This window comes from Nilaparvata lugens, chromosome 1 (genome assembly GCF_014356525.2).
Source record: "Nilaparvata lugens isolate BPH chromosome 1, ASM1435652v1, whole genome shotgun sequence".
Lineage (NCBI taxonomy): Eukaryota > Metazoa > Arthropoda > Insecta > Hemiptera > Delphacidae > Nilaparvata > Nilaparvata lugens.
In genome coordinates, this window is record NC_052504.1 from 75,654,169 (window position 1) to 75,679,166 (window position 24,998).

General features: G+C 31.9%; 2 protein-coding genes across 3 annotated transcripts in view; both read right to left on the reverse strand.

The window, feature by feature from the left end:
• The window catches only part of LOC111055148, an 11,392-nt gene extending 2,977 nt beyond the window's left edge, over positions 1-8,415 (reverse strand). Inside the window, exons 1-3 of one of the 2 annotated variants that reach the window (XM_022342316.2) lie at positions 6,447-8,415; positions 5,733-5,862; positions 2,587-2,739 (exon numbers count right to left, since the gene is read on the reverse strand). In XM_022342316.2, the coding sequence (XP_022198008.2) occupies positions 2,587-2,739; positions 5,733-5,862; positions 6,447-6,467 (304 nt within the window). In that variant the 5' untranslated portion in view covers positions 6,468-8,415. The remainder of the gene's footprint in view (positions 1-2,586; positions 2,740-5,732; positions 5,863-6,446) is intronic. The other variant, XM_039443201.1, reaches the window with a different exon arrangement.
• LOC111055150 (actin-related protein 2/3 complex subunit 2) lies at positions 7,534-23,634 on the reverse strand. Its single transcript, XM_022342317.2, has 7 exons — positions 23,450-23,634; positions 22,463-22,556; positions 21,457-21,556; positions 20,298-20,484; positions 18,235-18,455; positions 17,022-17,223; positions 7,534-11,640 (listed from the first exon to the last, which is right to left on the reverse strand). The coding sequence occupies exons 1-7, from the start codon at positions 23,521-23,523 to the stop codon at positions 11,613-11,615; spliced, it is 906 nt and encodes a 301-aa protein (XP_022198009.1). The 5' UTR covers positions 23,524-23,634; the 3' UTR covers positions 7,534-11,612.
• Between the last annotated feature and the right edge of the window lie 1,364 nt (positions 23,635-24,998).

The following is a 24,998-nucleotide window of genomic DNA, read 5'->3' on the forward strand; positions in this document are numbered from 1 at the left end:
CATTTTAGTTCTATACCATTCACACCTACAGTTTTTAGTATTTCCAATAATATTCTATGGTTCACACAATCAAAAGCTTTGGATAAATCAAGAAATATTGCGGCTGCCTTCTCACCTGAATCTATTATATCTATTAGTCTTTCAACAAGGGATACTATTGCAGTCTTAGTAGATTTCCCTTTCTGGAACCCATGCTGTTCATCACATATGAAATTAATTTCTTCCAGGTGCATCAATAGCCTATTTAAAACTACTCTTTCAAAAATTTTACTTATTACATTTAGAATACTAATGGGTCTATAATTTTCAACTCTTTCAGAATCACCGCTCTTGAAAATTGGCAAAATTTTTCCTTGTTTCAGATCATCAGGGAAAATACCCTGCTCTAGTGAAGTATTAAGGAGATGCAATAAAGGGTCCAGTAATTCATTTTCACATTCTTTTAAAATTTTGCTTGAGACCCCATCCAATCCTACTGTTTTTTTGTTATTCAAATTTTTTATTATTCTTGACAACTCATCTCTTGATAATGGATGAAATTTAAATACCTTTTCAATTGGCTCAGCATTTAATGTAGTTGTATTATAAGTATTAGTGTTCAGTGACTTTTGGAGATTATATGCAACCTGTTGATAATACTTATTGAAAAAGTTACAAATGTCTATACTATCATCCATATAATTTCCATGTTCATCGATTATCCTAGGGACATTAGTAACTGTATCTTTTGAGCTGCTCTCCTATTTCTATTAATTACCTCCCAAACAGCAGAGTTAAAATTGGTACTAGTTGTTAATATTTCAGCTGTTTTCTTACACTTAGCTTTCCTCACTTCTTTTGCATAGTTTTTCTTTAGACATTTGTATTTGACTTCACTCGGAACATCCCTCACTAATTTAAATTCCTCATAAGCTTCCCTAACAATATTTCTTTGAGTAAGAATATCTTCAGTTATCCATTCATCTACTTTGTTTAATTTACTTTTTACTTTGACTTTTTTTATTGGACAGCATACACTAATGTGAAATCTTAGAGTATCAATGAATTGCTTATATTTGTAATTTAGGTTACAACTGTTATAAACACTACTCCAATTTTCTTGAAGCAGTTCCTGCTTCAAACAATTTATATTTCCTAGCTCATATTGCTGAATTTCTTTCACAAAAGTTTTTTTCTGCTTGGATTCTGGCCCTGCAACTTAACATCTAAAATTTGATAGTTATGATCTGATAGATCTGAGCTACCTAACCTGACATTACAACCTTCTATATTTGTGAGGATATTATCAATAATTGTCTGTGAAGTTCGAGTTACTCTTGTATATTCGTGGACCTTAATTTCTAAATTATTCATATTAATAATATCTCTAATATCCTCTGTCATTTTATCCTGCCTGGCAAAATCGGTATTGAAATCTCCTACTACTATAACATTTGTGAAACGAGCGGTTGTAATTTCCAAAAGTGTATGGAGCAGCTCACAAAATTTTTGCCAGTCTCCATTTGGTGACCTATAGATACCTAACACTGCTACCTCAAATCGATCATCAATTTTTAACCTTAGTCCCGTCACCTCTAAATCCATCTCAACAGAAAATCTCTTAACAAAATCCAGTTCATAAGTTTGGGTATGTTTAGCATTGCTAGTGAATATACATACACCACCACTTCTATGAGCTATTCTACAAAATTCTGATCTCAGTGAATAGCCTGGAATCCTAACTTGATTTATTTCCTTTATTTTTAAGCCATGCTCTGTGAAAATAACAATGTCAGGATCCTCCTGTTTAAGAAATACTTCTAATCTGTCAATTTTGTTGCGAAGATACTGAATATTTTGATGATAAATACTAAAAACCTTACCATCTTGTGCTACTCTATCTCTAGCAAAAGATTAGTTTCATGAAATTAATTGTATTTAATACAAAGGATTAGTGCTCTTATTTTACTCAATATTGATCAATTTCAATTATTGAAAAATGTGTCTTGAGAAATGGCTATTAGAAGATAATCACCATTATTTCAAACTGATAGATGTAATAGAATTAACCATAGATAAAAAACTGCAATATAGAGTCAACTGGTATAACTGAATCAGTAATAGAAGATGCACTTGAAAATTGGAGGTTGATAAGTTTATTTCTGAGTCGGTATCATTTGCCCAATTCTTATCAAAGACTTGATTCCCTATATTGGACAAGTCTTACGATTATCAAATATTTCATGACTAGGCTATAAACAATCAAACATCTATGATCTGATATATTTCTTATAAATATGATTGTGTAATGGGGCCCATAGTCTTTATTCAACTATTTCACTACATAACAATAAAATCACTTGTTTAATTTGGTGTTTTAATGTATTATGTTATGGTTCGAGCCAAATTTTTATCCGGTTCAAAATTTGTTATTTTTTATAGCAGCAGGTTTATCTGTAGTCCTAGATGAAAACATTATGTTCTGAAAAATAATTCGAAGTATGATATTCAAATTCATGAAATAGATAACGTATCAATTATTAAAAACAATATAAGAGCATGAAGTACCCATACAAGTGAAGTGATTTTATACAGTATCAAATATACCTTTTTTCAAATCCATCTCATCCATGTCTGTATCTTGTATCATTCGCAGTTGTTTCTGAAACTTTCGTGTTATCTTCTTTCGTATGTAATCAGCTTCTATTTCCTGCTTGGTCCGGGGGATACGGAATCGGACACAACAGCAGAATATGATTACTGTCAACATAGAAATACAAATTTGGTATATGAGAATATCAACAATTATTCATAATTTCCAATTGTTAGAATGATCTATCAAATTTTTCCAATACATATTTTTGGGATTCAACTCATAAAAATGTTTTCTATGCTATTCCGTTCTGATTTAATTTCAGTGATTGTGCTGTGCTAGTGAATATACATCAGCTGCTCATCCCTTCAACCATTCATTATTCAACTCAAAGGAGTTATCAGCCACTTATTATAAACAATGTAAAAACTATGAGAGTAGTCCAATTTGTATCTTAGTGTACCCGCAAGGAGGACGAGAAGGCTTTTTTGTCCTGGATAATAAATAATTGACTCACTTCTGAGCAGGTGAAAATGAATAATGGATGCTTCATCTTCAGCACAGCTGATTATCAAGAAAGAGGAGTATTGCTTTTCTTGATAGACCAATCCAGAGAGCTATTCACAGAAGCCTTTTATCGAAAGGCTTTTGTGCAGCCGGGCCTCAACACTTAATAAGTTGACATTACCGCATCCAGCAATGCGGTTGTGGCCGACTAACATATTCTTCAAATTTAATCAGACAAAGGTGATACCAATCCTTATGGGAGAAGATTTGTGAGCGGAGCACACAGAAATGAAATCAGCTGTTATAATCATTGCATCATCCAAGAGCCGTCGATAGATAGTAGACAAGAATGTGTGCTGTTCCATAACCACTCATGTATTTTATTTTATTATAAACGCCCAGACTAAAAACAAAATGACTGTTCTGTGTGTAATCATCCAGCAGTGCGGCCTCAGGTTAAAGACATTGCTTTGCTACGAATAATTGTACTGTCTTCGGTGTTTAGAATTAATTGATTTTTAGTAAATTATTTATTTTAGAGCTGGATAATATTATCTATATAAATGAAATCCTTTAAATCCCCTGAAGCCAGTTACTTATTCAAATATTAGTTACTCATTCAGTTACATTTATACAGAGTTGTGCAGAGGAAACGCATGTTTTTCGAACAGCCAGTACTCGTCAACGGGAGAGGGTATTGCCCTGGAACGAATGTTGGCAGATGACCCATACTATGCCATTTCAGTTGCTATGCTATGAGCGTTGGAACGTACAACATCGTGTGATCGCTGTTAAGCACTTTTTTCAGAAACAATGAATCTGTAGTCATAGTGCAACGCTTTTTCGTCAATATTTTAGAGTTGTGGGTCGAGGTGCAATGCCCGATCGAGAAATACTGTACTCCGATGGGTTGCAGCGCTCAGGAGTACTAGTTCTGTGATGAAAAAGAAACCACCTGGCCTTCCCCGTTCCCCGGAAAGTGTAGACCGAGTCAGAACGGATACAAAGAAGCATTCAATAACTTGAAACAAGCTCTGTGTAATTCACCCATATTGACATTTCCAAATTTTGATAAAACATTTACTTTGACGACAGACGCATCAAATTATGCTATCGGCAGTGTCCTTTCACAGAACATAAATGGATCCGACCTCCCAATTTCATACACATCCCATACCGAAAACCGTTGCACTATGACTACAGATTCATTGTTTCTAAAAAAAGTGCTCAACATCGAACACACGATGTTGTACATTCCAACGCTCATAGCATAGCAACTGAAATGGCATGGTATGGGTGGTCTGCCAACATTCGTTCCAGGGCAATACCCTCTCCCGTTGACGAGTACTGGCTGTTCGAAAAACATGCGTTTCCTCTGCACAACTCTGTATTAGTTACAGTTATTAGGTACATATATTAGTTATTAGTAACATATATTCAGTTACTTATTCAGAATTATTATTAATCGATCTTTTACAATTCTTAATTCACCGAGAATGGTAATAGACCTATTTCCAATTCTTCAAGATTTCAGTAGGTCAAGTGTTTATTTGGACCCTTGCGGAGCACGAGTTACCAGCAAGTTTTTAATAAAAGTTGGTGTTTGAAGTTATTACTGATAAAAGTAGTTATGATATTATTATTTTATATTATATATTATTAATTATGATATGATTTCATAATATTATTGATAAAATAAATTATGTACCATTGATCTCTATGGAAACCCTCGATTCTCCAATTATAATTCCGACATCAGGGTTCATATCGTCACTCACCAATTATTTAAAAAGTTTGTGAAGCAATTAATTTTCCAGGGTCACGCATTAGTTTTTTAAAAGAGTTTTAAATGTCCTGCATGTTTTGCAAAAAGATGGCATAGCTTAAACTACACGTCGATTGATGATATGCGTGATCAATTAATTTGTCAGTTATGATTTTATCGTACACGCACATAGAAGAGTATACTGAACTGATCATTTGGTCAATAAAAATAATAGTATAATCTGGATTAGAGGATTGTTAGTATGGGTTATAGATTTTGAGGTGTGCATCCAGCTAAAGTTTGTCATGAGATGCATCAACTATTTGGCGGTACGAAGTTCGCCGGGCCAACTAGTTATAAATACAAATGCTTTATAATTCTAATTATTATATTCTTATAATAATATAATTATATCATATGCTATAAAAATAAAATGGAAATAGCACCCTTAAAAAACAGAAAACAAATTTAATTTCTTTTTAAAACTAAAAACCAATCAACTTTTTCAAATTATAAAACTATTGAATTTGAAAGCACTATAGGCTACATTTCGGGACGTATCTCATCTCCAGGTATAGATTCAAAATAAACATCAGTATTGACTAATTCGAAATTCTATAATTATATGAAATATAGCTCCAATTCAAACAACCTGTATCCTTTATTGTAACTTTAATTTCAAGTTATAAAATGAGCCAATTACAGAGAAAATTTTATTTCACAGTTTCTATTATTTATTTAATAATTCACAACAACTATACAAATGAAAGGCACAATAGGCTCATGCCCATGCCCCAATCTGTCTCTTTTCCAATTTGAGCTAGGGAGTAAATTTTTTTTAATTTATCTAGTTCAAATATTTGTTTTTGTTGTTAAGATGATGCTTACCAATAGACAGCGATCCTCCAGCTATGAGGAGTAATTGCCAAAGCACGGTGTTGCCAAAATCCATGTAAAGAGGGGATTCCGTTGTGGTGGATGATGAAGTTACGTTTTCGCCGCATTCCACACCAAAAATCTGCTCATTACATAAAAATAAATTTAAAAACAGCTAATTCATATAAATTTGTGGGCATTGGTTATTGATATTTCTGTCGCTAACGAGTAGATAATGGACAATAACTAATGGAAACAAAAATAAACCCAGCTATAGTGAATGCTAATCAGTAAGTTATGTAGTCAAATCGTTTTATATCTTTCACCCATGTATTTTAGTGTAAAGGCCTACGGTACGGTACCTATTGAATTGTCTACCTACTGATAATAATGCTATGTTGAATAAATGAATATCTTATCTATATTCAGACAGGTTCCTTCTCCCATAAAAAAACTGATTTCACAAAAAATCCCAAGAATATGGATTCAATGGAAAATGTGAGTTTGTAGTTCCACCATGAAACATGAACTTTTCCCTATAGATAGCCCACCCAGCATAGCAATTGATACAGAATGAATCAAAATTTTGAGCATTCTCCTTAACTTGATTGTGGAATGCGTTTATAAGTTATAAATACCACAACATGAATCGTATTTTAAAATATTCACTATCTGAGAGGAAAAAAATAAAGGAATACGATGTCTAGAATATTGTAAGAAACTCACCTGGCCGTATGGATCGCACATTGTCGAATGTCTACAAAAACAATGTGAGCCACACCCTGTTGGTCTGCGTGTCGTCGAGTCCAGACTGCATGGTGTTAGCAGTTAGCTGCGAAATAGGACAACGCATCCATTCCACACAATCGATTACTTGCTAAAAACTAGAACAATATAATTCAAGCTATCTTACCATTTTTTTCTTGTCACACGAATTACCCTTGCCGATCTATCAAATATGAATCAGTTTTTAGTAGGTAGAACCCAAAATAGTCTCAAATACTGTAAATACAGTACAAGACCTACTCAAAAACTGTTATGTTTTTGCATTGGTAGAATATAGCTGCACAGGAATAAATCAAGTTGTAAAATGATGTGCAAATTAGTCAATACTGCACATGAAGTACCATACTATTGTAGGACTGCAGGTTGTATAAAATATTATTCAGAAGCATTTGGATTTCAATATTTGTGAATCAGTTTCTGCACGATTATATTTCCATGAAATAGAAGATAAATTATTTTTTAATACTTCAAAAATCATCAATATGCTATAAAAAATAACTCAAATCTTCTTCTTTTAATTATTCCGTTATATTAATATATAATTAATTCCGTTATATTATATTTTAATTATTCCGTTATATTTTTAATTATTCCGTGGTTGTGAGAATAGGTGGGGGTAGGCTATGAGGAATATCACAAAGAAAAACAAGTTTTCCCACTTCTTTTCCCTCTTCGTAATATTCTTACATCCTAATACAAAGTAGGCCTACCTCAAAATGTTACTTCAAACTACGAGCTTGATACTTTTGGCACCACTGCATTATTGTAAACCATGAAAGGTTTGTTGAATTATTTGTTACCATCAAATGGATGCATAAATTTGCAATTGAATGGCTTTTTAGCGTCACACTCTTCTTTCCTACTGAGGGTGGGCCGGCCTACTGGATTCTGGACTACTGAACTCAACATAAAGCAACAACAGCAACTTGGAGAAATTCACTCATAGCCGAATTTGACTAGGAACCACTCATAGTAATAATAACCAAATCAATCTAGTATGGAAATAGGATCAGAAAATATATTGTGATCAGGAAGACTAAATCCTCATTATATTGAATAAAAAAAATACAAGTAAACACAATTATAATAAAGTAAATGCTGTTGAAATATAATATATAATGTATATTTTCATTAGTTTCATTTAAATAATTAGTATTACAAGACAACTCATTATAATAATTAAATGAACTGTGGCTTGATCTACATTGTTTTGTACATGATGGAAGTTAACATGAATCAATCAATTGTATAAACCAGTTCTCCTATACAAAGAAAATAAAACATTATACAACTGATAACAAAAATAACAATTTTCAACAAGCTTATAAAAATAAGAGTTTAGAAAGGAGCTCTTCCAAACTTTTTTCAACTCAAATTCATTAGTGTACTTTATATATTAAATCTGAAGTCACCACAATGCTCAACAAAACAACCATAGAGATGAAGCAATGATATTTGGTAAATTGAAGGATAAGGAAACCCCTTATTAGCATTGCACTTGGATATAGACTATAGTTGAACTTTAATGACATTTAATTATAAGGATTTTTTGTACAATTTAGAAACCAATATTAAACTTCATCCAATAAAACGTTTTTGTATAAAAATATATTAAAGAAAGAGTTGATCACGAATAGACTAAGAAAAAAGCGCATTTAAAACTATTTATGTATAATTACGTTAACTCAACCAGAGGAAAGTATTTTTTGTTTGATTCTATGGACTTTTCAAAAAATTCATAAAATATATTCGGTACTGGGACAAAGAATACTATGGGGACAAAGGTACTTGCGGGTAGCTTAAAAATTGCTTTGTTCAATTGAATTTCTATTTTTTAAACGTTGAAGAATTATGTTCGAATATGAAATTTTAAGATGTTGAAAACCCTAGGTTTCAAAAGATCAGTATCTCTAGTAAGCTTAATTTCAAGTTCTTTTTTATTTCATTTTATTAACGTTAAATGCCAAGATAGCCGTCAAGATCTAAAAACCAGAGCTACTTCTCATAATCTATTGAGAGTTAGTATTTCCCCGGTACTCTGGGAACGTCTTTTTTGAGTAGAATATAATTTTTGTAACATTCTGAAGTTGTATAAAGTAAGTTTTCATTATAATGCCTTTTTGTATTTCAAGTAAATGTTAATTCAGTTTTCAAGTGAAGAGTTTTCATGTAGTTTCAAGTTACTAATGGACAGTTATTAGTTAGGAGTTGGAATATGTACATTATTTTCTGTAATAAATGTAAGTTATTGAAAATAATAATCACAAATCAGGCTGAGTGATATAAGGTCAATTGTGGATTCAATAGTCATAAGGCAATTGGAATAGAATTCAACAAGAAATTAAGCGTTGAAAAGCAAGGAGCAAGAGACTAAAATTAAATTTTAGCGATGAATTAATATCAATGTAGTTGTCCACACTCAACCTAAATAGTATTTATAGAAGTTTAGTGATTCTCTGTTAATTATTCTTCAGAGTATCACGAGTCACTCACAAGAAAAATAACTGATTAAAACTCGTTCAGTTGGAAATTCCTAATAATAAGAATCTTTGTTCATACCCTTTTTATTATTTAAGATTAGTATGTCATAAAAATTGTAATTCAAGTCTTCCACGGTTCCGTAAGTAACTAGGATTCACTGTAAGCAAATCATTAAGAAAGAACATCTAATGTACATTTGGATTTGATAAATTCTCCAGCAAACTTATATTTAGAAAGAATTGTAAGAAAACGTAGCCGATGACCTATGACTAGGTTAGTAGCTAATTGTCCACTTCGACGCAGTACTAAGGTCAAGAAAACGAAAATATAGTAAATCCTTATATGAAGCATGCTAGCGTGTCAAATGAAAGTATGGTTACAGAATAATAATATGAGCATGATGAAATGAATGCAGAGAAATTCTCAAGAATAGACATGAATTGAATCTATCACTGAAATAGCATCCAAGATTCAAGCTTAGTTTTCTCCTAGAAAGTATTTCATTTCAATTGAAATGTATAGTGATAGCAAGAAGTGATCTGGAAGTATTTTTCTATTTATGTAGCCAGTGAACAAAAATTATGACTAGAGGAGCACGAGAACTTTCGAATAATTTACCAATTACCAAACCAGCAACGTTGTATTAAAAATAAAACATCGAAATTCGCTATATATAAAATAGCTGGAATATGATATATATTTTCAAGATTATAATTTATGTTTCAATCAATGACATCAACGATAATATCCAAGGGAAGTATTTGAGAATGAATTAAATGACCAATGAGAGGCAGAAATAGTAAACATTTCCCAACCTGTAGATGATATAAATTAGTTGAGATCAAGTAATTGATTTCCATTTAGAGGAATTACCTAAGGTCGATGAGAGATAAGAAAGTAATGATATTTGAAACACTTTACCGCTCTTTTCCACTACTTATTTTACCTAAAGATCCTTTTCCCGATATATTCATAATTCAGGAGAAACATATAGCAGACGTGCTAAATATATGTTGGTATTCCATTATCAAGCATTGAAAAGATTGAGCTTCAGATTTGCGAATTGATCAGTTAATTACTTTCTACCACAGTTGTTTAACCCAACTATAATATTATATCAACAAATACGGAACATATAATTATTGCTATAACAAATTTAATATTAAATACTCTAATTTACAATAGAAGTAATAAATTACTCTGTTGGTATCCTAAAAAATCTCTCCATAGTCCATTCTGTTAGTAGAAATAATCAAACTTAGCACACAATAACAGATTTTAATGTAACATTCTAGCACTGTGGATGGCTCTTTTATGCTTACTGGTGTTATTAATACATATTTACAAGGAAAGTCATCATCAATAATTAGAGATTAGAGCGAATTTGCAAGCAGAACCATTTACAACCAAGACTTTGTGCATCTAATTTTTAAACTAAATCTTAACATTTTATATGGTTATTGGATTGGTACAATCGTGAATTTTGATCACCACGAAGGCTCAAAAGTACCTATACAAGAGATTGAAAATTTAATTTCAAGTTTTATTTTTATTTGAGAAGTGATTATAACACCAATACTATTGTGGCTAAGATGAAACATTTCAACAGGAAAGCTGACTTCAGTTGTTTCGTTCTGAAGTGACTAGTAGCTCTTCACTTAATTATTTATTTATAAATAAAAACTTTAGCACTGACACCATTCTAACACTCACCCATCAAAAGGTTCTCCTGTTCAACTAACACACCAACAATAATCGTCACTGTCTATCTGACAAGACTACACTGTCAGTCTGTACTGGATATATGACAAAAACCCAGCGTCACTATTACTTCATAAATAAAATCTTTTATGTAATAAATCACAGGAAGATAATTACATATTCACATTTCTATAAGTTTATAACAATTGTTTCTACATGAATGTGGCAGCCAATAAGTGTCTTCAATGTTTGTTCATTATTCACTTAACACTATATTTACAAACTTGTTTTACAACAAACTCTATGGAAGTTGTCTTAGATACATATTAATCAAAGCCACTCCAGTAAGAATACTTGCACCTGGAATCGAATAGTCTAGCCCGGCAACTTTGTTCAAGAGATAAACCATTCCAGCAATAGATATGAATAAAATAATATAATCTATAGAATTTAGAGTAAGTTAAATATTGATAAAGAATTATAAGTTTGAGACAAATACTACTCAGCAATAAATAGATTGATATTCTACAATACTGAAATAAGAATATGATTGAAATATTCAAAATAAAATTTCCTTATGGAATGTAACACGGCGATAACTGGTAATGCTAATTAAAAGTATAATAGCAATTGTTTATTTGACGAGAAAATGTCCAAATAAAAACGATAGTAGACGAGCAAAGACGCTCTTAAAGCATATCTCAATAATTGGTACTTTAAAATGGGTGTGGCTGTCACAGAGTAAACACACAGGTGAAATGCACTTATCCTCTCTGAAGCCTTTGCCTTTGCGTTTGCCTTGTAGGGTGTGGCACACATTGCACTGCGCTCTCACTCTTCCAATTCTTTCTCCAACACTTTCGTGCCAAACAACTTTAAAAAGTCTATCAATCTCAACAAAAGTTAGCCACACCGGACATGGAATCATTCTTTTCTCACGAATGTTCGCCCACTGAAACAAACAATCGCTAAATTAAAATATATTAATAAATACTAATAGGTTCATTAGTTCAATAGTTTAATAGGTTAAATTAGGTTTATAGGTTAATAGGTTAATAGGTTTAAGGTTTAGGTTTTATTTTTTATAGGTTTTATTAATAAATACTAATAGGTTCATTAGTTCAATAGTTTAATAGGTTAAATTAGGTTTAATAGGTTAATAGGTTTATTAGGTTAATAGGTTTAATTCATTAGTTTAATAGGTTCACTAAGACCTATTTTTTCATTTATTTATTCATCAATTAGCTTCTCTTTGTAAAGAGACCAGCCAAAAAACAATGTATCTCAAATATATGGTGATTATATAATATCATATGATATTAAATTATCCGCCATCTATATTATTGGTAGACAGTTACTGGGAAAGATATTCTGAGATTTCTTTTCAAAGAACGGACAATGGTTGCGTTCAAAGCCACTGATCAAATCCATCGTGTTTTTTTACGTTCAGTAAAAAAACTTATCACAGATGAACCACAGAATGGAAAGTCGGCTAGTATCCTGACACCAAAATCCGCCATCTTGAAAGAAAGTGTAGCATTGCAATATATCGGTAATTTAAATTTCTAACAAGATGATGCAGTCACGTGTCGTTGTCTTGGTGCACTCAAGTCTTGGTTAGATTGATACCTTCCACTCTGTACGTATTCTGTGGCTAAACGGTTGCTCATGAGTCATGACTGACAGATGTTTTCTCTGCTGCTTATATATTAATTTGTAAACAAAACTAGAACCTAACCTATCTCATTGTATAATCAATTGAAATGAAAAACCATCAACAGATTGGAGTTGTTTAAAATGCTTTGGATGATATTTTAAATGTTATTGAATTTATGTAATCATGCATTTCTCTGCTCCAAAATACATTATAATGGAGTCCATTATTTGTAAACAGCCTCGAATTCAGCCATGTCTGTTTACGTTCAGCTACTCTGTTTACGTTCTTTTCAATCGGTAGAAAAGTACGATGAGCTGATCAGTGAACGAACCGGATATGACGTTTTTTTTCTTATCAGTTAGACCAAAGACCTTGAAGAGGTACAAACTCACAATGCCTATGCCTTCTTAATGCTAGCTCTTAATTGAAATTAAAGGCTGCCTTTGAGGTATTTTAGCGATATATATATAATATTATAGATTAGTAGGTAACGCGTGCTTCGCAAGAGTCTATTTTAAAACGTAATAAAAAATTCGAAATTTGAAAATAGGCCTATAACCATCCTCGGTTAATGAAGAATCTCTATGCAAAATTTTAAATCAATCAGTCCAGTAGTTCAGACGTGATGATGTGTCAAACATAATCTTCCTACATCACGTACGTGTATGAGCCAGCTCTTTCCATTATTATAGTAAAGATAATGAATTGATGCATGATTTATCAGTATCTTTGAATGAGAATAACTTTTGAACGGTTTGAGAAATCGGTGCGGTTTTGATGCGACAGAAAATCAGTTATTTTTATTCGAATCCCCAATCATACCTATCATCTAATGTCCCTTTTAAAAGAAATGTTCAGCTGCTTCTATACAACAACTGGAAGCATGACAAATTGAAAACTTGACGTAATGAAATCTTGAAGAACTGAAAATAGGCATAAATAACCATCCTCGGTTAGTTAAGAATCTATATGCAAAATTTCGAATTAATCAGTTGAGTATATTTCAGACGTGATGATGCGTCAAACATAATTCTTTATTCCTTACTCCAGTTCCTTCCTTTATTATAGAACGGTATAGAAAACTGAAGAAGACAATCATAATACTTGAAAACCTCACAGAATCATATCGATTTTTCCAATACATCAATAAATTTTAGTATCGATTAGATCCTCCTCAATTTGAATCAGGCAGCCAATAAAATTCCAAACAAAATACCTAAAATACTCATTTCACTGCGAATTTGTGTCTAATAGTACATTATAACTGAAGAATATAAATTATTACTTATTTTATTGTGATCTATTCATGTTTTTCTTATGAAATTCAATGATAGGCCTACAGCATGAAGACTATGTCCATTTCATTTGTACTGGTGGCAAAATTTTACATTAAAAATAATTATTTGATAAAATCCAAGTTCAATTGTAATGAAAACAAATTCCTTCAAAAAATAATTGATAATAATACGTTTCGAGGGAAAAAATTAAGAACAAAAAAATTGGGAAGAATCGGGAATCGAACAGAGGATCCATCGCTCCGTAAGCTAGCGTTTTACCGTTACGCTAGACGGCCGTTCGAAAATATTAGTCTTGCATTATAACCTCCTCATAAAAAACACACACTTCTGAGCTGCAACAATGTAGCCTATGGAACTTCATGTACGGTAGCATAGATTTGAACATTAATTCTGAAAAATCTAGAAGGAAAATTGAAATTTGGCCTTCCAGGTGCACGAGATTGATATTTTTAGAATCTAATTGACAAATTTGGAGATCTAAATCATTCCCGTTTTTCCGGTATGCAATCCACAAGTTGACATGTTTTGATGCGAACAAACACAACCCTACTCTCTCTTATTATATAGATTACAAAAATCTTCAATGTCTATAGTATGTAATAATCTTCCAGGCTGTCCCCTCAATATCCGATTTCAATTCCAAGTACACTAGCGCTGCATGTGAGTCTATGCATCTGGTCTTCGAGTTAGACCAAACAGTGCTTCGTTCAGAGCCACGTTCACTCAACGGTCTCATCGTTCACTCACCGATCAGTGGCTTTGAACGCAACCATTGATATGTTCAAAGCTCCGCCAATTTATATAGATACAAAACCATTAATTATTATCTTGATGGAATTTCTAAATTGCATTCTTTCTTCTTATCATGTACAGTTCAACAATTCAATAATAATTATTTCTGTCTATAGGGTATTTTTGAAGAGTATGTATCTGAAACTTGATCTGAATTTCAAGAGGATTCTTATATATTCAGATTAATAATAAAATAAATAAATAAATAACATTTTATTGCCATGGAACAATCAAGTTATAAGCAACGTCAATAGTCAACACATATCACAGAGTAGTCATAAAACTTACAATAAACAGAAAACATGCAGTAAATTAATACATGAATAGGATCCAATATGTTTCGAAGTTCAATTGTTGTTAAATTCACTCAAGTAATAATATGGCCTTAGTGAATTTATAACGGTCGGAATCTTCATATTTATAAACAAAGGACGGCAGTGATTAAGATAACCTGAATTGGATATTACTCTGATTGCTTTTTTCTGTAATAAAAGAATTTTGTGAATGTGTTTGCTATTGTCATATATTAATAAACCATATGATATAATACTTTGAAAAAAAAACAAAATAGGCATTTCTAAGATATTTTCCAGTAACAATGTCCTTTAGTTTCCTTAATAAATGAATTACTCTGGACAACCTGCCTGAAATATAATTAATATGTGATTCCCATGTCAATTTATCATCAATCATTAAGCCCAGAAACTTTACTGACTCAGTAGACATTTTTGGGATATCTCTAAGACTCAGGGATAGAAACTGTGTCTTATCCTCATTTAACAGGAAACCATTTGCCCTAAACCATCTAGAAGCCTGAGCCATCGTCTTTTCTGTCATTTTATTTAGAGCTTCCACATTTGGATGAGCATTAAGGAAAGTGGTGTCGTCTGCATATAACAAGGTATGAGTCGCAAGTGCCTGAGGTAGATCATTGATCATTATAACGAATAAAAGAGGCCCCAGTATTGAACCCTGGGGGACGCCATACTTAACTGTTACAAGATATGATTTTTTGTTCCCAACTTGTACCACTTGTTGACGATTACTGAGGTAGGATTTAAAAAGGTCTAGACTTTTCTCCTCTACACCATAAAAAGCCAGTTTTTCCAATTTTTATTTTCAAAATTAGCTGTAACAAACTTAATCAACGAATCGAAGGCGTTTGTTGTGGATTTACCTTTGACAAAGCCAAACTGCTCTGCAGATATAATGTCGTGCTTAACCAGATATTCATAGAACTGTACATATATAATTTTCTCAATTTTTTTTAAAAAAACTGGAACTATTTGTATAGGTCTGAAACTAGCGGGTGAGTCTCTAGGACCATTTTTATATATTGGTACAACTTTTCCAACCTTTAATCTTTTGGGGAATATACCCTGCAAAAAGCATTCATTTATGCAGCAAGTTAATGGAAAAATTAGACAGTCCTGGATATATTTTATTATAATGCTTGAAAGGCCATAATAATCTTCACATTTAGAGGGTTTCAAACTACCAATAATTTCAATAAGAGCTTCTGGAGCGACCTCATAGAATTCAAAATTGTGATCTTGATTATTGCTATTCGTTATTTTCAACATCTCACTAGCTGATAGAGAGGGCTTAATAATCTTATTGTGTACCTCATCAATTAAGTTTATGTAGTAGTTGTTCAAGACATTAGGTGCAGGTGGCATAATGAGACTCTTTTAGATGAAGACACCGACTTTATGACTTGCCATGCTTTTTACACTTATCTCTAGAAGACTCAATCATTTGTGCCGTTGAACGCTTTTTAGCCTCATCAATTGCCACTCTGTATAAGCTTCTACATCTCAAATATATTAATTTAGTGTCTTCCGTTTGTGTTTTTTTTTCAAGTATTATAAGAAAGAGTTGACAGGATTTTCAATTTATTAAGTTGAGGTGTGTACCAATTTGCTTTCTTACAGTTTCTATTTCTATATTTAATGGTGGTCAAATCTTTGTTTTTTCTGAAGGACATTATAGGGATTGCTAAGTTAAAATAATACGATACTACATTGAGTACAGATTCAAACATATCATTAAATAGTATTCAAATAATATTAAATCCTGGGGATACACCTGTATCAATTTATCAAATTTTCTATGCATCAATTTTTTGGGTTTATTTTAAATAAGTGTATTTAAAGCTGCGTACAGACTTATGCGCCACTGATCAGTCCAATTTATCAGCTGATGCTACGATTATTATACCTGCTTTTTATTGCACCTGATATAATCAGCTGATGAAGAACGCTGATCGTGGCGTTCGTGGCGCAAGAATCAGTACGCAGCTTAAAACTTTCAGGATCACAAATACAAAACAATAAGTTAAGCAAATACTATCAATTTTACTTGAAACTGCTGAATAAATTGTAAAAAGTATTTAGAATGGGAGAATCAGCATGAAGATGAGAATGATTATTGAGGTTTAGTTAGTTTAAAAGTGGGAAATGATCAAGAACCAACAAAACTAGTATAACAGAAAACAAGGAATGATTTCTAAGGAATTTAAACAAACAACATCCAAATATGTTTTCAGTAACTCAATCTTAAATTAATTATGGTAATCGTACTCACGTTATAGTCTTTTTTTCAACATTTTTCGGTTCAGGTCTCGCCCTGTTGAGAACTTTCAGAAAGTCAGACGTCTTAGCTCGCATTCGTGAATGGATGTAGGCCTTGGAGCATTTGATGTGATAGTGTAGATAGTCTCTGAACATGTGTATCAGATCGATTGTGTTATCGCGCGCCGTTCGATTTGTGTGTCGCGGAAATAAAACTGAAACAAATCAAAAGCACAACATGATTATAATCGTTTTACATTTCTTCTTCAATATCACAAAATTATATGACAAATACAAATCAATTTCATAAGTTGGCATCATAGTTTCCTTAAATACAAAAAACCTTCATATATGCATTATAAGTTTTTAAAGATTATACTTTTAAGGTTCTGGTAGCGATCAAGTCAGAGAGACAATAAAACAGTTAATAAACGACATATTTACAGTTGAATTAACTACACTAAAGATGTAATGTAGCTTCTAACTAGATCAATGATATTCGATAGGTAGTCAACATAATAATAACTACTACACCAACTCAAAAATTATCAAACGCAAGATTTAAATCTGTATGAATTAAAATATAAACTCAAGAGTTAGACAAACCAGTATGAATTACATTTATCTTACCACAATAGATAAAGGGAGATTTCAAAAAAAGGAAAAAATCAAGAAATAGAAAGATTATACATAATTACATAGCTTTATTATACAAACTGAATCTCAGAAGCCAGTAAAATTCTTTGAAATTGTTTTCTTTGTATTTTATGAATCAGTACAGAATGAAACTGATGTGAGTGATGGATGGAATCGTAACAAGCCACGTAGTGATTGATGTAAGTAATGTTATGATTAATGATGGTGCTTAAAAGTAATGTTGCTACAAAGATAACGACGTGTTTCATGACATCTCGCACACACCATATCAACATGCTGCGCAATCGCAGGAAATTTTCAATTAAATTCTCGCAATTGCATTATATTTATAGTGTGGTCCACGCTATAATGGCAGTGGATAAAGATAGAAGAATAGCGATGCCAATTCTCTGCTTTAATTAATTATATTTCTACACCATCAAAAACATAATTGTCATCGTTGTGGACCTAGAAAAGGATAGTACCACCGGCTTTGTCGAATGATAGACGAAGATAGCAAAACTGAAGGTGATCAAATACTGTCATTATAACGTGGACCTCACTATAGAAATAGTTGCATGAACACTTACCAAAGGTAATATAGCCTATATTTTCGCCAACCCTGGCGTCCGTGTTTTGGAGTTCTAGCGGAGGTTCTCGATGACTGAACAGAACTTGCGGGGCAGTGTGGCTCGCCCTTCGGCCTTCTTTGAACTCTTGCATGAACACTTTGCCTATGATTACGTCATCTTCACATTTAAAAATTGTGCTGAAAACTACCGTCACTCGATCTGCTTTTGCTTCTACATACCTGGAAAATGTAGGAACATTATTATGATTAGTATTGAAACTTCAAAATGCAATTAATATACTTCAAACTAAACTCGAATGCTCCAAATGTGCAAGCAAATGTGATACGATATATTTTCAAGATTACAAGCAACTCAATACTATGCATATGATCAGGTTATTTGATTTCGAACATGACAATAACGTAACGTCTGACGATTAAACTCAATTCGAGATTACGAATAATATAATAAAAAACTTTTAGTTATAATCATTTTTGTCGAGAAAAGTGATTCAATCGAACACAATCAAATTTTCAATTTTCTATAAACATAATTTTTAGTATTTATAACACAAAAACCTGTGATAAGTGATTGACTCGATTTTTCAAGGAAATTATTTTCTTCGGAGAATCAGTGTAAATAAAAGGGTTTCACGGATTGAATTATCGGTCGTTTTCACACTAACCTATAGTTGGCCGACAACCAGAATGTCCTACGATTGTCTGAGAAACAGCTGTTGGTAGGTAATCGTAGGACATGTGTGGGTGTCGTGACAATGAATCTCAGCCGACAATCGGTTAGTGTGAATACAGCCAAGAGCGGAGTAGGCTATATTATTTCAATTTTGTTTCGATAACCATAGCAACAGAGCAGTAAGAATTATAAAGTTATTTTTCAAGTTCCCCATACTGACACTATATTGAGAGTGAAAACATGACCTTGATGAATATCATAGTTTGAAATGCGAATAAGATATCAAGTTGGTCTTTCAAAGAGGATTGATTTTCGTTTCCCCAAATAGAAAATATATGTATTAAAGTCTAGTATGCTGGAATATAAAACATTCCCTTTTAGAAAGGTTTATATAGTGATAACTTCTCTATTAAAAGTTGAAAATTTAATACATTTCTAATTTTACTCCAACTGAAACAGGAAAACTGTAAATTTCTTTCCGGTTCTCTCATTACTGATAGTGGTTGAGTGTTACAAATGAGATTGTTTAAATATTTTGGAAACGGTTAGCTCCTGGTATCTAATCTTTCAGATTAAATAAGCTAGGCTACATGACGGTTGGACACTTGAGCTGTACGTCCCTTTCATCTGCTTTCATCTGTCATCATAACCCTCTGTCCCTATTTCTCTCGCACAAGACTATCAATATATTTTTACCAGAAAAACTGTAGAGTAATTAATTGACCCTGAGATTAGCGATGGATTAATTTTTCAGATTATAAAAATGATGAATGCTTGATTTTGTTATGGTTACGTGATCGCTTCAGACTTGATTCACCGACTACCTATTACTAGCAGGTACCACATGCTTTGCACTGGGGAAAATTTTGTGTTGTGAAATGCATATCTCCTTATTTCCAGGAAGCATACAAAATATAATTATTTATTATTCTGTCAAAACTGCATGGATAACCTTCATCAGAGTTGAACATTTCCAGCCAAAAAAAAAATGATTTGATCTGTCTGGAGCCCGCATCGTTTCATTCATGAGTCGTGCTTGCTTCCCACTAAGCTACGGAATCAAAAACAGAGGATTCTCTGTTTGGTTGGGCTTTTATAGTTAAACTTTGGTACTTAATCTTTGAATCTCAAATTGCATGAATTAGTTTCAATTATTAAATTAGATTAGATTGACAACAATGAAAAATAATCCTATAACCATCATCAGGGAATTAAGAATCTTCATGCAAAATTCCAAGTGACAATGATTCATTCGTGTATTTCCTATCCCTATGAATAAGCTGATTCCGTACTCAAGAATTTGACTAATTATTATGGATAGGTATCAACATTTTTATCATAAAAAATTATAATTAACTTATATAATAGGATTTTTGCTCATTACTTACATAGTCTCATCGTTCCTATAATTGATTACTGCTCTTTTATGGCCTTCTTCCCCTCGTTCTTGAAAATCGAAATACTTCTCAAAAACTGAAGCAAAACAATTCCTTTTCAAAAGTCCAATTTTCTTCACTAAATCCTCCCAATCGGAGGGTATATTATCTAAGCTTAACAATAATGAGACATTGTAACCTGGAAAAAAGAGAAAGCAATAAGTAAAAGAATGATATGTAGTGGATACAGTGAAAAATTACATTTTTAACAAAAATGTAAACTGAATAATGAATATTGAAATAATAAGTGAAAATGTGATAATCTCTGAAATGTTAACCCTACAAAGACACACTTACTTCATGCTTACACAGTAGACACACTGGGGTGTTGAACACCCCAATTTAATTTTGCATGTTTCTTTGAAAAATATAGATAAAACAAGTACTTAGCCCATAATTCATAATTTCTTAATCATTTTTGTTCTAAGCGCATACAGAAATCGAAAAAAAGCACTGCTTATCAATATTTATACTAATTATAGAAGTACGTATGTTCCGACTAAGTGTTGGAGCTCCTGATCTGGTTTGAAGGAATGGCTTGATCATTGCCAATGACAACTTCATCAAAAACTCACGTATCTTTATTTTATTGTTTTGAACCTCAAGTTGTAGAGAATTATAGCATTCATTCCACTCTGATCCATCATCCCATACCACATTCGTAGTGGTCAGTACAAGTAAATCTTTGTGAAAAAGTAGGTCTATTTTATAAAAGTCCTACGTAAAAGACACTCTGGGGTGTTAGACACCCCAAACAAAGAACAAGATGATCTGGTGACCTTGTAAAATGCTATTACTGACGGAGAGTGGTGGAGAGCAGTTGACAATGCTACAAACCTAATTTGGACAGGGCAAAAATTCCCATCTGTTTGTTATTGTGAACTGCAGAAGAGAAGAAAAAATACCTGGAATGTGAAACACCCCAGTGTGTGTCTTTAGGGTTAAAACAAAATTAATGAATGAAAGCTTTGAAATACACACATATTTAATAGATCATAATCCTTTTACCATCAATATATTTCACAATTAAAAGTTAATTTGGAATAATTAATCAAGTTATTACTCACATAACATTAGAACTTTGCAATAAAACTTTAATTATAAAGCTTACCATTTTCAGGTTCAGTCATGTAAGGTCCATAAACCTTCTTGAGCAATTCATCGGCGCCATGTTCTTGTAACTCCTTAAAGAACTTCAAAGAGACACTAACCTGAAAAGTAAAATACGAATGATTAATATATTGCGACTGGGGAGGATACCACATGATAGGCTACACCAATCATAACTACCGAGTAGAGATCTATGCAAGGCTGACAATCAACTAGCTTGAATGTCAATCCCAAATATCGATGAATTATTCCAATTTATCCAATAAAAAATCATCTCAACCAACCTGACCATAATTTATTATAATAATTAGAGTTTCCTTCACTCGAAAGAAGATTTTTGTTATGATAATGAATGAATCGTCATTATTATATTCACAAAAGGTCGAAATCTGACAAAGTATATTTGGGTGTAGTATTTCAGTAGTTTAAACACTATTTTAGAATATTGTGAATAGTATTGAGATTGAAATGTTAACGTTTCAACCAAATACAACAAGCATGGGGCTTTATTAGCTGAAAACAAGGCTAATTTTATTAAAAAGTTGAAAGCACATTATTAATATTGGATCAATGTGAAGATCATTCCTAAATTAAGAATCATTACCGATTCAAGATGGTTTCTTCAACCAGCAAAAATATAAGTGTTTAAGGGACTAAATGCTACCAGAGATTGAACCTCATTCAATCCCTAGCTTTTAGCTAGACTACAGACCTGTCTACAGTATCAAAGTAGGAAATCAATTCTATTTAAAGTATTCCGGACTACAACCAAGAACATATTATATTATTAATATTCTGTATTTAATGATATTCTCCGTTGACAACATTGGAAATACTATATTTTAACGCACCTTCAAAGCACAAAACATTTATGAATGAGCATTGCATGGAACAGTTTAATGGATCATACATTGAATATCTTCTAATTTTTTTCTTGTTGAATTACACTCTCAATCATAAAAACAAAGGTGCAAATACACTAAACACACCACGTGTGGGCTACTCACTCTGATCTTTGTTTTATCGCCTCCAACATTCGATAGATGGAATAATACACCATCAAAGTCCGCTATTACAATGTCTATAGAATCTGGTTTGAGCCTGAAAATTCAATAATAATGAAAGAGAAACTGAATTAGGATATTTATCCATAAAATAACATAGTCACAAAAATTTAACTAAGATTATGAGTTTTAATTTAATTTATTCATGCTACTACTGTATCTAACTTAATTCTAAGAATATGTTAATTGTTAGAAATCCCTAGCCTAGTTATGAGAAACGATTAAAGTATTGCATCAGAGTACATTAAACAACAATAAAACTATAAAATTTTGACAACAAGAATTAAAATGATCTTTAAAAATACAATTCCTAGGATAGTCGTAAACATATATCTTTCATTAGATTGCAGCAGCAGTCAAGCTTGAATGTGTATCAAGTATTAGATAGATTTTATAAATATTTAGCAAGAATTCAAAAATTAATGTTTTATTGTATAGTTTTTTACGAACACACGTAGTAAAATATCCATTTACATATTTAAATAGCTTGGCATGGTATGACCTCATACAAATATGGGGTTCGAATTATAGGTTAGGCTGCCAACTCAATGACAAATGATAAGTCATGATAAGACCGATAAACAGGATGTTGAAATGAATAAGGAAACAAGTCATTTGAATTTGAACAAACAGTTTTATCCAGACTGCTAAACCATTTGATGCTCAAGTTTAATCCAAATAAGGTCAACAAACTTCTAAAATGACGAGTCAACATAAAGTAAACATAAAAGTGACGTACAAAACAAGATGAATAAAAGAAGCTACGTTGTTGAAAAGAAGAGGATAGCTGTTTTAAGAGATCAAATATAATGACAAATTTGTCAAGCTATGTATTTATTTACATAGCCTCACAAAGTAAAAAAGAGCTAGCCTAGGCGCGCTCCACCCCAACCGGTCAGAATAAGAGGAAAACTAAAATTTATTACTCACCCAGCAATAGCATTTTTGAACTTAACAGTTAACGTTTCTTCTATTATCCTGTTATTGATCTCGAGTAAGATCATTATTACAAGAATATTACACTAATTTTATAAAATCATGAATACAACATAAATCTACACTACCGTTCTTCACTGGGTGTAAAAACCGGATGTTAGATATTACCATCATAGCTATTCTCAGAAGAATACCAACGTAAGAATCAAATGTTTGACACTTCAGAATAAATTAGATGATTTTAAAACACAGGAAAACACTTAAAAATATTACCAATAATATTCTATAGATTAAAAACTCTTTTTTACTTTGCTACGTGGATAAATGTTCAATCGACTCAACTATTATTGTTATGGCGGGAAAGCCGCCATTTTCATTTCAACTTTAAATAGCTACTTGTTGAAGTGAGGTTTTACATACATCTTTTATATTAGAGTCTAGCTTATTAAACTTTTTCTTTTCTTTTTGTAAATAATCAAAATTCAAATCAATTCATTTCCAACATTAATTCGATTACATTTTCATAAGTAAATATTAAGTAAGCACATCATAATAACTAAGCCGAATATTCAGGTACTGTACAGCCTAAGGAAGTTTTTATTGAAATTTGGTCAATAAGATTCACAATTGATTGTAGCCTACATTTTGGGCACCTATTATAATTTGTAAAACCTGTATGATTAAGAATTATAATATCCAATTGATATCACTATATTGATTTGATACTGTATAATTTACTGTATTATCAATGAATTAGATTCGCAATTCACTCATTTCAAGCTTCTAAATAATATAAATTTTTGGATTCAAATAATACACTACTGTACTGTAAAAATAGAGCATTCATTACCGGCTCAAAGAATTCAATAATTTTATACTACCTTTCCAGTAAGCGTACGTCTCACATTAATAACATTGATTTCCAATCCAATATCAATGTTTTCAAATAGAATTCCATAATTATTTATTAAATCCGACTCTCTCATTGAATACAGCAGTGACACACATTTCCCAAAAAATATTTTTTGGAAAATGAAGACTGTCTAAATTTTTTTATAGGTTTATTGCGCTCATCCAATTACTCCTAATCAGGTCAATGAGGTGCTAATATTACAGATAGGATAAAATATATTAAAGTTTTCAATTTCCACTTGAACAGAAAAGAGGCATTACCGTGTCAGGACGATTGCTGCTCCGTTCACAAGCATTATCAGAGCTTATAAATCAATGCAATGTAAATTTTAATAAAGATTATAGTTTTCTCATTTCACAATTTTCTATTTCTTCTTATCATGATTTTGAATGAAGAAATAAATGTCTTCATTAGCAAGAATAAATTGTATTACCGTAGTAGTAATACAACTATAACTACGGTATAACTATTAGGCCTACTAATGATAATGCAACCTTCACTAATACAAATTTCGAAGTTATCAAAATGACATTCTCTCAATCATAGGACAGAAATTCTAATTATCATTACTATATAGTAATTTATGAAATTTGTTATGTTGTAATGTTGACATAAGATGAACAACATTCT

Excerpts from the sequence above, each read along its gene's own strand:
- LOC111055150 (XM_022342317.2), bottom strand. The coding sequence starts at position 23,523 with ATGATCTTACTCGAGATCAATAACAGGATAATAGAAGAAACGTTAACT. Across the intron at positions 21,557-22,462 it reads GCGATAAAACAAAGATCAGA|GTTAGTGTCTCTTTGAAGTT; the intron begins GTGAGTAGCCCA and ends TTTACTTTTCAG. Across the intron at positions 11,641-17,021 it reads GTTGAAAAAAAGACTATAAC|TGGGCGAACATTCGTGAGAA; the intron begins GTGAGTACGATT and ends TGTTTGTTTCAG.